The sequence below is a fragment of the Pleurodeles waltl genome, chromosome 3_1 (assembly GCF_031143425.1).
Source record: "Pleurodeles waltl isolate 20211129_DDA chromosome 3_1, aPleWal1.hap1.20221129, whole genome shotgun sequence".
NCBI lineage: Eukaryota > Metazoa > Chordata > Amphibia > Caudata > Salamandridae > Pleurodeles > Pleurodeles waltl.
In genome coordinates, this window is record NC_090440.1 from 1,436,898,022 (window position 1) to 1,436,913,715 (window position 15,694).

The 15,694-nt window shown below is 50.9% G+C and overlaps 1 protein-coding gene across 3 annotated transcripts in view; it reads left to right on the forward strand.

The window, feature by feature from the left end:
- The window catches only part of LOC138285261 (interleukin-18-like), a 294,006-nt gene that overhangs the window by 264,514 nt on the left and 13,798 nt on the right, over positions 1-15,694 (forward strand). For 2 of the 3 annotated variants that reach the window (XM_069224970.1, XM_069224971.1), the window contains one exon: positions 5,984-6,117. The exons of the other annotated variant lie outside the window; for it this stretch is intronic. In XM_069224970.1, the coding sequence (XP_069081071.1) occupies positions 5,984-6,117 (134 nt within the window). The remainder of the gene's footprint in view (positions 1-5,983; positions 6,118-15,694) is intronic. 3 annotated transcript variants of the gene reach the window in all.

A 15,694-nucleotide genomic window follows, 5' to 3' on the forward strand; every position in this document is an offset into this window, starting at 1 on the left:
ACAGCCTATCCCTCCTGCACCTGCACCCAAAGACAGCAAATGTGACTCACCTACAACCACATCCTCTCCCTCCACTCCCATTCCCACTGTACCTACCACTCTCCATTGTCCCAAGAAGCTCTTCCTCGCCACTACTAACTTCTTTCCTGACCCTGAGCCCCCCCCTCCTTCTCGTCGGGGTAAGAAGAGCACCTCAGCCACCACCAGCCCTGCAGCCCCCTTGACAAGGGTGCAGGGGTATTGGAGCCCGCCAGCCCGCATGTCTGGATCTTCGCCCAGCAGCAAGGGGACAGCCAGCCCACCCCCTGGGAAGAGGAGCAGAAGGCGGAAGGGGCGCCGCAGGAGCCCGCCTTCTACATCCCCCCCGGACACCACCCAGAGACAGTCACCAGCCACAGCTCCAAAGGGAGGAAAGGGCCACAGGCCGACGACTAAGGAGGGCAAGGGCAGCAAGTTGGAGAGGTCAGGCAGCAGGCCTGCTGCCCAGGAGGAGCCCACAACCCCCATAGCCGCTGCCCCGGGAGGAACCGGCACAGCTGCCCCGGGAGAGCCCACCAGCCCCATAGCCGCTGCCCAGGGAGGACCCAGCCCAGCTGGCCAGGAGGGCCCCACCACCCACAGCCCAGGTGGGCAGTGAAGGAGCACCATCCCCGCTGCCCAGGAGGGCACCACCAGGCATTTAGCAGTTGGCCATAGACCGTCCGCCGTCTCAAGAACCGCTGAACTGGGCCCTTCAAGGCAAGAACCGCTGAACTGGGCCCTTCAAGGCAAGAACCGCTGAACTGGGCCCCGCCGTCTCAAGAACCGCTGAACTGGGCCCTTCAAGGCAAGAACCGCTGAACTGGGCCCTTCAAGGCAAGAACCGCTGAACTGGGCCCCGCCGTCTCAAGAACCGCTGAACTGGGCCCTTCAAGGCAAGAACCGCTGAACTGGGCCCTTCAAGGCAAGAACCGCTGAACTGGGCCCCGCCGTCTCAAGAACCGCTGAACTGGGCCCCGCCGTCTCAAGAACCGCTGAACTGGGCCCCGCCGTCTCAAGAACCGCTGAACTGGGCCCCGCCGTCTCAAGAACCGCTGAACTGGGCCCTTCAAGGCAAGAACCGCTGAACTGGGCCCCGCCGTCTCAAGAACCGCTGAACTGGGCCCCGCCGTCTCAAGAACCGCTGAACTGGGCCCCGCCGTCTCATGAACCGCTGAACTGGGCCCTTCAGGGCAAGAACCGCTGGCCCTTTGGCAGACGTGGCAGGGCAGGATCTATCTCGGGCAGGGCTGCAGGATGTCCTCTGGCCAACTTGCCTCCTCCAGTGGCAGTGGGGTCTGTTATGGACTGTATGGACTGTGGCTTTGCTCTCCCCAGGATGGCCCAGTGGGCAGGCCACCCACTGTATGGACTGTTTGGACTGTGGCTTTGCTCTCCCCAGGATGGCCCAGTGGGCAGGCCACCCACTGTATGGACTGTTTGGACTGTGGCTTTGCTCTCCCCAGGATGGCCCAGTGGGCAGGCCACCCACTGTATGGACTGTATGGACTGTGGCTTTGCTCTCCCCAGGATGGCCCAGTGGGCAGGCCACCCACTGTATGGACTGTTTGGACTGTGGCTTTGCTCTCCCCAGGATGGCCCAGTGGGCAGGCCACCCACTGTATGGACTGTTTGGACTGTGGCTTTGCTCTCCCCAGGATGGCCCAGTGGGCAGGCCACCCACTGTATGGACTGTATGGACTGTGGCTTTGCTCTCCCCAGGATGGCCCAGTGGGCAGGCCACCCACTGTATGGACTGTATGGACTGTGGCTTTGCTCTCCCCAGGATGGCCCAGTGGGCAGGCCACCCACTGTATGGACTGTATGGACTGTGGCTTTGCTCTCCCCAGGATGGCCCAGTGGGCAGGCCACCCACTGTATGGACTGTATGGACTGTGGCTTTGCTCTCCCCAGGATGGCCCAGTGGTCATGGAGTCCCCTCGTGGATCTGGCGTTGTGTACTCAAGTGGCTGAGGTGCCCCCCCTTCCCTTCCCCCTGAGGTGCCTGTCCTATTTTCTTTCTGATGCCCCTGCAGTGTTCTCTCCGTGGAGTTCTTGTCGTGGGACTGGGCCTTGCCCCTTTGCACAGGACCCCTGTGATCCACGGACAGTGGTTGGACTACATTTAGTAGCTGTATATATTTTGTACATAGTTTATTTATTTATTGGGATTAATGGCGTACATATTTAAATATATCTGCCCGTTTATGATCTCTTCTTTTGGTCTTTGCATTATTTCGGAGGGGGGTGGTTTGTGGGTTGTGACAGTGATCTGTGGGAATGCATTGATGTGTGTGTTGTAGTGGGTGTGGGTGGGTGGGTGTGTGCCGGTAATCTTTTCCCTCCCCTGTGTCGTAGGTGCAGTACTCACCGATGTCTTCCGCGCCGCCGGGCGTGCTCCTGGTATATGAGGAGGAATAGGAGTGCGGGGATGACCTGTAACTCTGGCTCCATACTGCCGGAATCTCGCGTGGAGTGCGTAGAGGTGAGCGTTTTCCCGTTCGTAGTCTGTTTCCGCCGTGTTCTTATCGGCGGTGCTCCCGCCCCGGAAAAGGTGGCAGATTGGTGGGTCGTAATAGGGTGGGCGGTACTTTGTCTGCCGCCGGGCTGTTGGCGGGAACCGCCGCGCTGTTTGTTTGTACCGCTGTGGCGGTCGGAGTGTTAAGTTGGCGGGCTGTGTTGGCGGTTCCCGCCAGGGTCAGAATTGCATATTTTAGACCGCCGGCCTGTTGGCGGCTTGGCCGCCGCTTTATCACCGACCACCAGGGTCAGAATGAGGGCCATTGTGCCATGGGCCATATTGCAAGGAAAGAATTGAGACAACTAGCTGTTCTTTAATCTGTGAAATACAGCAATAATCAGGATTCAGTGGGCCCCTCACTGGACCTGGTGACACTGCACCTGCTGAACCAATGGAAGCTACACCCTGGAGAAAGCATTTTAATGTGTTCTAGAGCTGCCATACCAATCCCTAGAAAGATAATTAAAGTAAAAAAAGGCATATGTATGTTAAAAATAAATACGGACAACTTTATACGGAGTTCTATTTAAATGTCATAGCCAGGCATTTGCAGATTCTTAAAGCCTGAGCAAATGACCAGTACTTTTCTTTTGGAAGGGTGGCAACCATATGTTTAACAAGGCATCATCTGAATATGCTGCTACATTAACGAAAAGACCACTTATAATTCACCACATAGCAATGTAGAGCTTCAGTTGCCTTAGAAACCAGCAGTGGAAACAGCAAGAAGATCCTAGTGCAGAGGCAGCCAGGTGGCCGAAGCACAAAATGGACACCAGTTGCAAACACAGTAGCAGCGACAACCAACCAAGAAAGGTAATAGCACGGAGTGAAAGGCAGCAGTGATGAAGAAGAATATTAAAGAACTTCCATGAAGTACAGCCCGGATTCCAGGGGTGCATCTTTATGGACCCGGTTAGTGGGCAGTTTCTGATATCCATACTGCAGTCTCTCTGATGACGTTGCCACACTATGATTGGCTTCTTTTACGATGCCCTTCAATGAGAAAGCCACTGAGATGCACAGTATTTGGAATCCAAAGTAAAGAAAAAACATTTTGGATTACAGACGGAAGTAAGTTTGGGGAATGCTCTCTCCCTTCCCATAACTCCAAGGCCCCATTGGGGGTCGTGGCCAACAGAATGAAGACCTCTGTACTAAGGACTTATAGTTAACCTAAATTTGCCAACTGGGAGTATCTCAATTTGACAATGATGAAAGGAGAAGAAGCACAAGCACTTTATCCTTGGTTAGCAGGGGTAAAGTGCACAGAGTTCTACAGAGTCAGCAAAAATATAGGGTCCAGGAAAAGAGGAAAACTTTGGGGTGACCGCAAAGAAAAGGTGGATTTCCTGTTTAAATCATTAACAATTTTTATTCCCAGCTTCTGGTAACTTCACAATTGAAGTCTGTCTTGGTAATTAGAATGACAACTTCAAATGTACAGAGGACAAATAAGAGGATAAGCGGGTGAAACATAGAAGGAACCCATGTGCATCATTTCCACTTTTTACTTCATTTTCGGACAGATAGGCATACCTGCACAGTCCCTAATAACATTTTCATTTAACTGAAGGAAGATAGCAACTACCAATGCTAAAGAAGAGATCAACAAGAAAGACTGTAAATAATTTATTAATGTAGTGAAACAGAATGGCGAAAATGTTGTACAATCTTAATATCGCTTGCATTCATGGTTTGCAGCTACAACAGACGATACCGTTTTAGAAGATCTCTGCATTCTTTTCCACTTCTAAGAGTCTCTCATTACACATCTGTGCCTTTGTGAGTTAATCTCTATTTTCTTCAGAAGTTGAATAACATATATATCTAACCTGTTGCATGGATTTACAATGCTAAGTATCATAGCATCTTAGGAGACTCCTTCCACCTTAATGTTAACCTCAACAGGAATCTTCAAAAGATTGAGGGCCTCATTACTAGGTTGGTGGGCCGACCGTCGACCCGCCGGCCCTGTTGAGAGGAGACCTCTGTAGAGCTGGCAGTCTCCCCCCAGGACGATTACAAGGTCCCCACTGAACTGACCGTCTGAAACCTCAGAAATCTGTGGTTTCCACCGGACAGCCCATTGGAAACCATGCAGCAACATTGGCCTCAGCTCCTTATCAAGCCGAGGCTAATGCCAAAACACAAAGGGCCTGATTCTAACTTTGGAGGACGGTGTTAAACCGTCCCAAAAGTGGCGGATAAATCAGGCCCAAAGTGTGCTCCCAGCACCCTTGGAATACACACTGTGAGTAGAATACACACTGTTTTTCTTATCCTTAGCAGAGAGTGTACATTAGAAGAGTGCTGGGCAGGGGGGGCCCTGCACTGCCCACAACATGGTTGTGGCAAGTGTAGGGTTCCCCCTTAGGAGCTGGCGGAAACTGGACTCATGATCAGCACAGCAGCGATGAATTCAGTGCCGGTGTGGGGGACCACGAGTCCTACCTCCCCACCCACTGGGAACCTAGGGCCAGATGTATCATCACGGCCCTTTGCGATTCGGTAATAGCGATTTTAAAGAAATCGCTATTACCGACTCGCAAAGTGCCATGTATCACATTTGCGACTCGGTAATAGCTATTTCTTAAAAATCGCAAATGCTATTACCGAATCGCAAATTGCGATACCGGTCCCATTCGCAGCTATGGGCCTAATGGCCCATAGCTGCTAATTTTTAGCATTTCCAAAATTGCGATTTCTGAACCAGAAATCGCAATTTTGGAAATGCAAAACCCCAGGGTGCTGGGGGCCTATGGCTCCCTCTGCTGCACCCCAAAAATGTTTTGGGGGACATGTAAGGTGCACACATGCCAAAAGGGAATGTGTGCTTTACATGTTCAATTTAAAAATGCATTTTTAAATTTTGCACCAGGTTACCACCTGGTTGCAGACCATGGTATTTTGCATGTGCGAAATGCCAGTCTGCGAAAAATCGCAATTAGCGATTTTTTTGCAGCATCGCCTTGCGATGTGGATTTTGCAAATCGCAAATTGCGATTCGCAAAATCCAGGTCGCAATGCAAGAAATCGCTATTTTAGCGATTTCTGCTTTGTGGTCTACGAATGCCTTTCATGCATTGCAGACCACTGTTTTGCACTCGCAAACGGCCGAATTTACCGATTCGCACCGTTTGCGAGTGCAAAACATTTTCATACATCTGGCCCCATGTTCCTTGGGGTGACAGCGGTCCCCTGGCGGTCTGACCATTAGGGTTGTAGTGTGGCTGTCAGACCACCAGGAGTGCAGTGGTTCAACCTCCACTGCGAATCTGGTGGTCTAAAGATCGCCAGACTCATAATGATGCCCTAAGTTATTTTAGTTTAGTTTTTAACAACTTGACTCGTTTGTTAAATGTGTAGACATGGATGCTACCTTTTAATCACCAAATAAAGCATGATATTTTGTACTTTAAAAATATTGAATTATCTCAATAGATCATTGCAGGTTCATACTGCATCTGTATAAAGACACAAGCTGTGGAAGCGGGATTCCGGTATCGTTCACTGTGCAAGCAGGAAGCAAGACTTATCATATGTACTGCACAAAGGATAAATCTATTGAATTCAGGGTAAGACCAAAATCTTGACCTGCTTTTCCTGGCTTCTATCTTTCAGAACATTGCATGTTGCACATTTACGTGTTCCGCATAATGTCTTCAGTGTCACTCCTCCACCAAATGTGTAGAAAGCCAGAGTTGGATAACTCATTGAAGGAGCAATAACAATGTTATAACCACACAAAAAGTGAACTTGGATCTCTGTTTAGTTCTTCCATTTAGATTGAAGAGGAACCTGTTTGATGGTCTTGACAAAATCATAACTATAAATGGTTTATATATGAGAAATCTGAATGACCAATTTTTTTTAACAAAAAATGTATTGGTAGATATATATGCATGTACAATTCCACAAGGAGCAATTATTAGCGATGATGTGACTATAGTGCATTTAAGCATCTACAATACGTTCAGTCTCACGCTGCATTATAGTCTGCGTTAGCAGGTCCCAGACTTTAATACATTGTACCCTCAGTGGGGTGATGCAGTACAAAGGTAAAGTGCTCTTATTATTGAAAGGTCTGCATATGCAAGCAAGGAAAGAAACATGAACAACTCTAACAAGAACTCAACAGTGCTGCTAGGAAAGAGATCACAAAATCTAGAACAAGGAGAAGTACAATGAGTGCCCCTTTGACAATCGTTGGGCACAAACCACACACACCCCTGGAGTATCAAAGGTGCCTGGGGGATACAGTATTGGGCATGTGCCCAGCATACCCTTCAGAGTCCTTCTCCATTGTGGTGGTCCAGAGGAAAAGACACAGGTTTTTCAGACTCCTAACTCATCCTCTTTAGCAACAATTACCCTACCAGCCCCATCCATTTTATGCATAGTCTCAAGGATGCCGGCCCAGTTTGTTGCCACATCAGCTGTTTAATACCCTGTTGGAAAATGGGTCATTGGTAAGGGCAGGCAAGTACCTACGCTTAGCAATAGGCCACTAACCCCCACTTAGGTCCAGTTAGGTCTCAGTAAATTAAATCTAGCTCAACCCTTGGTAGCTTGGCAACGAGTGACAAGGCTTAACTTAGGAGATAAAGCGGAAAGCATTCAAATGTCACAAAACAGTAATTAAATAAAAGACAAGAAACTGTTTAGAAACAAAAAGCGCCAATCTGGTCATCTGGTTGCACCTTGACCGGGGCAAAGTCAAAGTTTAAGGCCGGCCACAATGGAGTCCGGCTCAGCTACAGGCCGCGGGAGGCCTCGGTCAAAAGTTTACCTTAGGACTTAGTGTAGGAGGCTGGCCTGGCTTATAGTGGGTACCAATGGTACTTACACCTTGTGCCAGGTCCAGTTATCCCTTATTAGTAGATTAGTAGTGTTCTAGCAGATTAGACTGATAGAGGTAGCTATAGCAGAGCAGCTTCGGCTGAACTAGGAGACATGCAAGGCTCCTACTATCCCACTTATATCATATAAGTACTATATCATAAGAAACACAATACTCAGGGTTACTAAAAATAAAGGTACTTTATTTTAGTGACAAAGTGCCAAAAATATCTCAGAGGATATACTCCCTTAGGAGGTAAGTAAAATACACAAAATATACACACAAACCAAAATCAGGTAAGTAAAACAGTCAGAATGTAGTGTAAACATTGTAGAACACATTAGGATGCAATAGGCCTAGGTGCAAAACAAACCATATACTTAGAAAGTGGAATGCGAACCACAAATGGACCCCTGGCTAGTGTAGTGTGTAGAGGGTCACTGGGAGTGTAAGAAAACACTAAGGTTGTCCAAGATACCCCATCCCAAGACCCTGGAAAGTAGGAGTAAAGTACTACTATTTCCCCAGAAACACACTAGTCGTGATTGAGGATTTTGCAAAGATCACAACAGACTGCAAAGCACTGAAGATGGATTCCTGTACCTGAGGACCTGCAAAGGAAGGTTACCAAGTCCAAGAGTTGTGAAAGTGTCCAGGAGGGGCAGGAGCCCACTAAATCCCGGATAAAGGTGCAAAATGGATGCCTCCAGATGGAAGAAGCTGAAGATTCTGCAACAACGAAAGGTGCTAGGAACTTCTCCTTCGTGCAGATGTCCCACGGAGTGCTGGAGGATGCAGAGTTGTTTCCTTGGCAAAATACCGCAAACAAGCCTTGCTAGCTGCAAGAGTCGTGGTTAAAGAAAAAGGGTGCTGCCCGGGCGCAAGAAGGACCAGGATGTTGCCACTTGGGAGAGGAGACAGAGGGGGCTCTCAGCAATGTACAGAGCCCATGCAAAAGAAGGTAGCACCCGTAGAAGTCCTTGAACATTGGTTCAAGAAGTCTGAACACAGCAGTCGTCTCAACACTGTCGAAGAGAGTCCCACGACACCGGAGATCAACTCAGGGAGCTGAGCATCGCAGGACATAGTGCTGGGGACCTAGGCCTAGATCTGCATGCAGGATTTTGTGGAAATATACACAGAAGCCCTTGTAGCTGCAGTTCACATGGTGCACAGGATTACTGTCTGGAGAGGGGAGGCACGGACTTACCTCCTCCAAATGTGGACAGTTGGACCACTGGACAGTCTGGGTCACTTGGGTCTACCACCTGTGTTCCTAGGGGCCACGCTAGTCAGGATGAGAGGGGTCCCAGAGTACCAGTGACGCTGAAGTTTGGTGCCTGCTGAAGCAGGGGGAAGATTCCGTCGACCCACAGGAGATTTCTTCGTGGCTTCCAGTGCAGGATGAAGGCAGGCAGCCCCCAAAGCTGCACCACCAGGAAACAGTTGAGAAAGCCGGCAGGATTAGGCGCTACAATGTCGCTGGTAGTCTTCTTGCTACTGTGTTGCAGTTTTGCAGGCGTCCTGGAGCAGTCAGCGGTCGATCCTTGAAAGAAGTCAGATAGGGAGGTGCAGAGAACTCTGGTGAATTCTTGCAAGTTGTTATCTGAGGAAAAGCCCACTGGAGAGACCCTTAATAGCCCTCAGAGGAGGATTGGCCACCTAGTCAGGTAAGCACCTATCAGGAGGGGTCTCTGACGTCACCTGCTGGCACTGGCCACTCAGAGGATGCCATCATACCCTCACACCTCTGGATCCAAGATGGCAGAGGTCTGGGACACACTGGAGGAGCTCTGGGCACCACCTCTGGGGTGGTGATGGACGGGGGAGTGGTCACTCCCCTTTCCTTTGTCCAGTTTCTCGCCAGAGCAGGGACTGGGGCTTCCCTAAACTGATGTAGACTGGCTTATGCAAGGAGGGCACCATCTGTGCCCTTCAAAGCATTTCCAGAGGCTGGGAGAGGCTACCCCTCCCAGCTTTTATCACCTATTTCCAAAGGGAGAGGATGTAACACCCTCTCTCAGAGGAAATTCTTTGTTCTGCCTTCCTGGGACTGGGCTGCCCAGACCCCAGGAGAGCAGAACCCTGTCTGTGGGGTGGCAGCAGCGGTAGCTGCCAAGAAAACCCAAGAGAGCTAGTTTGGCAGTACCAGGGGTCCATGCTGGAGCTCCGGGGATGCATGAAATTGGCACCCCAATATCAGATTTGGCATGGGGGGACAATTCCATGATCTTAGACATGTTACATGGCCATATTCGGAGTTACCATTGTGAAGCTACATATAGGTATTGACCTATATGTAGTGCACGTGTGTAATGGTGTCCCCGCACTCACAAAGTCTGGGGAAATGGCCCTGAACTGAGTGGGGGCACCTTTGCTAGTGCAAGGGTGCCCTCACACTTAGTAACTTTGCACCTAACCTTCCGCAAGTGAAGGTTAGACATATAAGTGACTTATAAGTTACTTAAGTGCAGTGAAAATGGCTGTGAAATAACGTGGGCGTTATTTCACTCAGGCTGCAGTGGCAGGTCTGTGTAAATGTTTGTCTGAGCTCCCTATAGGTGGCAAAAGAAATGCTGCAGCCTATAGGGATCTCCTGGAACCCCAATACCCTGGGTACCAAAGTACCATATATTAGGGAATTACAAGGGTGTTCCAGTGTTTCAATTGAAATTGGTAAAAGTGGTCACTAACCTATAGGGACAAATGTAAAGGCAGAGACAGCATAAGCACTGAGGTTCTGATTAGCAGAGCCTCAGTGACACACTACACAGGTACACACATTCAGGCCACAAACTATGAGCACTCAGGTCTTGGCTAGCAGGATCCTAGTGAGACAGGCAAAAACAAACTGACATACATGTAAAAATGGGGGTAACATGCCAGGCAAGATGGTACTTTCCTATACCTGGTTGTTTTTCTGGAGATTTTCTTCAGCGGGACGAACCTGCCAGTCCAATCCGACCTCCTTGAACTCTTCCTCGGATGCGCGTCGTGGTAGCCCTCGGTGGAGATTTTTACCTTCGAACTTAGTAGTTTTTTCGAGGTGAAAATCCTTTGACTGCAGCAAACCTGAATCTTGAACACAAGTCCTTGGAGCCCTCTTCGGATACACTGCCTGGGAGGACCAGGTCAACTTCCTACTTTCGGACTTAGGGTGTCATTACAACATTGGTGGTAAAAACCGCATTCCGACGTGCAGAAGACCGCCAATACACTGCCGCGGAATTCCGCCACAGCTATTATGACCCACATCTCGGAATCCGCCAAAATTCAGTCACCCACACAAGACCGCCACACCAAAGGTCAGTGTTAAACTGGTGAAAACAAAACCTCCACCTCCACGCCAACAGAAACACGCCCATGCTATTATGACCCACGAATCCACGCGGCGGTCTTTCAACCGCGGTATTCCATTGGCGGTACACACCGCCGCACTCAAAATACACACACATCTCCAAAACACTGCCACATTGGACAATTCCAAATACACACACCTGATACACATACAAACAACACTCCCACACACCCAACACAATATAAAACACACACCCTCATCACCCACAAACCCCTACGACCAAAAAATAGAGACGAAGGCCAGAGAGAGAGCACAGAATAGACAATCCCACCACACAGAGGCACACAACACCATCACCCACACAACATCCACGAACAAAACACCACACACCACTACACATCACCACACACATCAACACTCACACCGCCCCACACATCACACACACCACCCCATGTCACGCCAAAGACACCCTCGCTTTTCCGAGGAGGAGCTCCGGGTCATGGTGGAGGAAATCCTACGGGTAGAGCCACAGCTTTTTGGCTCACAGGTGCAGCACACATCCATAGCCAGGAAGATGGAGCTATGGGGCAGAATAGTCGACAGGGTCAACGCTGTGGGACAGCATCCAAGAAATCGGGAGGACTTCAGGAAGAGGTGGAACGAACTACAGGGGAAGGTGCATTCAGCGGTCTCTAGGCACAACATCGCGGTTCAGCGGACTGGCGGCGGACCCCCACCTCCTCCCCCACAACTAACAACATGGGAGGAGCACGTCTTGACCATCATGCATCCTGAGGGCCTCGGAGGAGTTGGTGGAGGAATGGACACTGGTAAGTCTAATTTTAACTATCATATCCCCCACCCTACCTTATCACCCAAACTCCTCACTAATGTACTAAGAACACAAACCACACATCCCAACAACAAGCCCTGCATGACACAACTAAGCATGGACACCCAGCACTAAAGCATGCTCACTGCACATACCCAGTACAACCCCTAACCATCATCATACAAGCCCCCACACAGGAATGCTTGCACTGGGGTACACGCACACCCACCCATTGAACACCATGACACACACACATGCAATAATCATGCTCTTATGCCCCTGCAGGATCACGAAGGACCGTCACCACACCGGAGGGTCCAGACAACTCCACTCCACCCACAGAAGAGGCCCACAATGATAATAGCAGCTCTGCCCTACTGGATCCAGATGACCAGCCTGGACCATCGTGGACCTCGGGACAGTCGGTTCCCCTTGCACAGGCACAGCCCAACACTGACCTTCCACCCTCTGGTAACACCAGCACAGCACCCACCCAGCGGGCCCAAACCTCCGTACCCAGGACACGTCAATCAGCTGTGTGTCCACCACTACAGGGAACCCAGGCTAACCCACCACCCCAACAACAACAGGGACCTGGGGGCAGTGGTAGTGGGCACAGGAACACAGGCCAAGGGAACCCACTCTCCACAAGGCCCTCTCCTCCATCATGGGAGCACACCACCACTCCCAGGAGACGATGGTGACGGTCCTGGTCAAGTTTCAGGAGACCCAGCGCCTGCAGGAGGACCAGTATTTGGGGTTCAGGGAGGAGCTCAGGACCATCAGCTCCACCCTGGTCACCATCGTAGGGGTGCTGAAGGACATACAGCAGACCATGAGGGACACCGTGGCACTCCAAGTGGCCCCTGACACTAGCCAGGATGATGAACTGGCCACCACCTCCGCAGGCGCTAGTGGGCAGGACGCCCCGCCACGGGACCATCACACCAGCACCCCACCCCCTGCAGACGGACAACCACCACCAAAGCGGTCCCTGAGATCCAGGAACAGGACAGAGCAAGATGGCAAGACCCCCGCCATGAAATGAGACCACCCTGATTGTCACCCCACTGTCCCACTTTGTTACCCTGTCCATACTTAAACTGCCCCAGCTCCACTTCCTATGCCCATATGGGCAGTGCACCTTTGAGACTAATAGACTGGACTCTGCCATGGACATTCCTCCACCATCACCCATCACCATTTTGCCACCCCCATCCATTTTTGAGCACTTAAATAAACACCCTTGAACCACAAAACTATGTTGAGTCAGTCTATGATTTGGTAAAATGTATTATCAATGACAGTGTCAAAATGCGTTTCTAGTTGTAAAGGCAACATACCTATGTCACACATCACAAGTCCTTGAAGGATGCATGCAGATGACACACGTTGGTAAGCACACCTGTGAAACCGTAATGTAAAGGAACAACTCAATTACCAAATAATGCTATGAAATTACACACAGGATAGAGGAAGACATGTGACAGTGAATGTAATGGTAAAAATTTAAATGTTCTCACCTGTGTGTCACTGGAAATATTGCTGTATGACTGACTCCCTGTTGTTGTTGTCTTCTTCCTCAGCTTCCTCCTCATCACTGTCCACAGGCTCCACAGACTCCACAGCTGCCACAACACTGTCATCTGGACCATCCTCCTGCAGAAAAGGCACCTGGTGTCGCAAAGCAAGATTGTGAAGCATCGAGCAGGCGATGATGATCTGGCACACCTTCTTCAGTGAGTAGAATAGGGAACCACCTGTCATATGGAGGCACCTGAACCTGGCCTTCAGGAGGCCGAAGGTGCGTTCGATCACCCTCTTAGTTCGCCCATGGGCCTCATTGTAGCGTTCCTCTGCCCTGGTCCTCGGATTCCTCACTGGGGTCAATAGCCAGGACAGTTTGGGGTAACCAGAGTCTCCTAATAGCCACACACTGTGCCTCTGGAGTTGACCCATCATATCAGGGATGCTGCTATTCCGCAAGATGCAGGCATCATGCACTGAGCCAGGGAACATAGCATTAACCTGGGAGATGTACTGGTCTGCCAAACACACCATCTGTACATTCATGGAATGATAACTCTTACGGTTTCTGTACACCTGTTCACTCCTGTGGGGGGGGACCAGAGCTACATGGGTGCCATCAATAGCACCTATGATGTTGGGGATATGTCCAAGGGCATAGAAGTCACCTTTCACTGTAGCCAAATCTTCCACCTCAGGGAAAATGATGTATCTCCTTACGTGTTTCTGCAGGGCAGACAAGACTCTGGACTGCACGTTGGAAAACATGGGCTGGGACATCCCTGATGCTATGACTACTGTTGTCTGAAAAGATCCACTTGCAAGGAAATGGAGCACTGACAGCACCTGCACGTCAGGGGGGATTCCAGTGGGATGGCGGATTGGTGACATCAGGTCTGGCTCCAACCGGGTACATAGTTTCTGGATAGTGGCACGGTCAAGCCTGTAGGTGACGATTACATGTCGTTCCTCCATTGTCAACAGGTCCACCAGCGGTCGGTACACCGGAGGATTCCGCCATCTTCTCAATTGTCCCAAATGACGGTGCCTAGGAAGGACAACAGCGACCACAGAGTCAACAAATTTCCAGGTATGTACCCACAGTTACACAGAACACGACACCAAACACAAAAACCTTCCTGTATGTGTGTTGAGTGTAGGCCTAGCTATGTGTGACGCAGAAGTAAATGAAGCCGTGTGGGCCCCTGAAATGGCAGCTGCCTGACCTCTAAAGTGGGACAATGGGATTGTGGGGTAACTGCGCTGGCGTTGCACACTGTCACGGTCGGCGGTCGTAGACCGCGGCGCAATGCTGCATTGGTTAATATTGGACCCTATGGGTCCCAGGAGCCAATGAGGAAGTGCGCCAGCGGTGATGATACGCACCGCCACGGACATCACTGCCATTTTCTATCTGTTCAATCACTAGATACCTGATCTTCGACAGGAGAGGACCTACACTGCAAGTGCTGCTGTGACCTCGGTCTGGAAGCGACGATGGCTGCTGCGTCTGGGGAAAGGGCCCCTGCCTTCACTGCTCAGGAGTTGGAGAAACTAGTAGACGGGGTCCTCCCCAGTACACGCTTCTCTACGGTCCTCCAGACCAACAGGTAAGTACACAGGGAGCAAGTTGTATGGGCTAGGCCTGGGTGGAGAGGGCTGGTTGTAAGAAGGAACGGGGCAGAGTTCAGGGAACATTAATGCATGTAAATGAATATGCCAGGGATGGGGGACCCTCACATCGACGGTGCAGTTGGTAATGACTCCTCTTCTTCCCTTGTGCATGTCATGTAGGTCAGCGCCAACCAGAAGAAGGACATTTGGCGTGCCATCGCCAAGGACGTCCGGACCCTGGGGGTCCACCAGAGACGGGGCACCCACTGCCGTAAAAGATGGGAGGACATTCACCGCTGGAGCAAAAAGACGGCGGAGGCTCAGCTGGGGATGGCCTCCCAACGTGGGAGGGGTGCCCGTCGCACCATGACGCCCCTGATGTTCCGGATCCTGGTGGTGGCCTACCCTGAGTTGGATGGGTGCTTGAGGGCATCACAGCAGACACAAGGGGGGGAGTACACTCTCATTCTACGGACTTTGTGCGCTGTGGAGGGCTCTGGGTGGGGGAGGAGGCCTGTGGGTGTACCTAGGCCAGGCAGAAATACGTAGGCTAGGCCCCTCCGTAATTCAGGCCATGTGGCATTCTACCCCACCGCAGTAGAGTGCCAAGTACAGGTATACATGCCCCTGTGGCATCCATGTGTGCAGAAGTCCATCATAGCCATGTAGGCCAGATCCCAGGAATTGCATCTGTAGAGGCCAGGAGCATGGCGTAGTGCAGGGGGCAGCTGTGTCTGTAGTGTCCGCCAATGGTAGCGGTATACCATGCACTCAACCTGTCTTTCTTCTGTCTCCCCCCCCCCCTTTTTGTGCTCTCCCTGTTCTTTTGTGCATCAGCATCATCAGGCGGAGGTACAGTGGCACCAGAGCACGAGGGAGCTGCATCCCACATGGCCATGGAGGGCCACACCACGGACTCAGAATGCACCAGTGGGACGGAGGGCGAGGGGAGCTTCACGTCGGCCACCAGATCACCAACCATCGACACGGACTCGTCTGCCGATGGGAGCTCCCTTGTGGTGGCGGCACCATCTGTGCGCC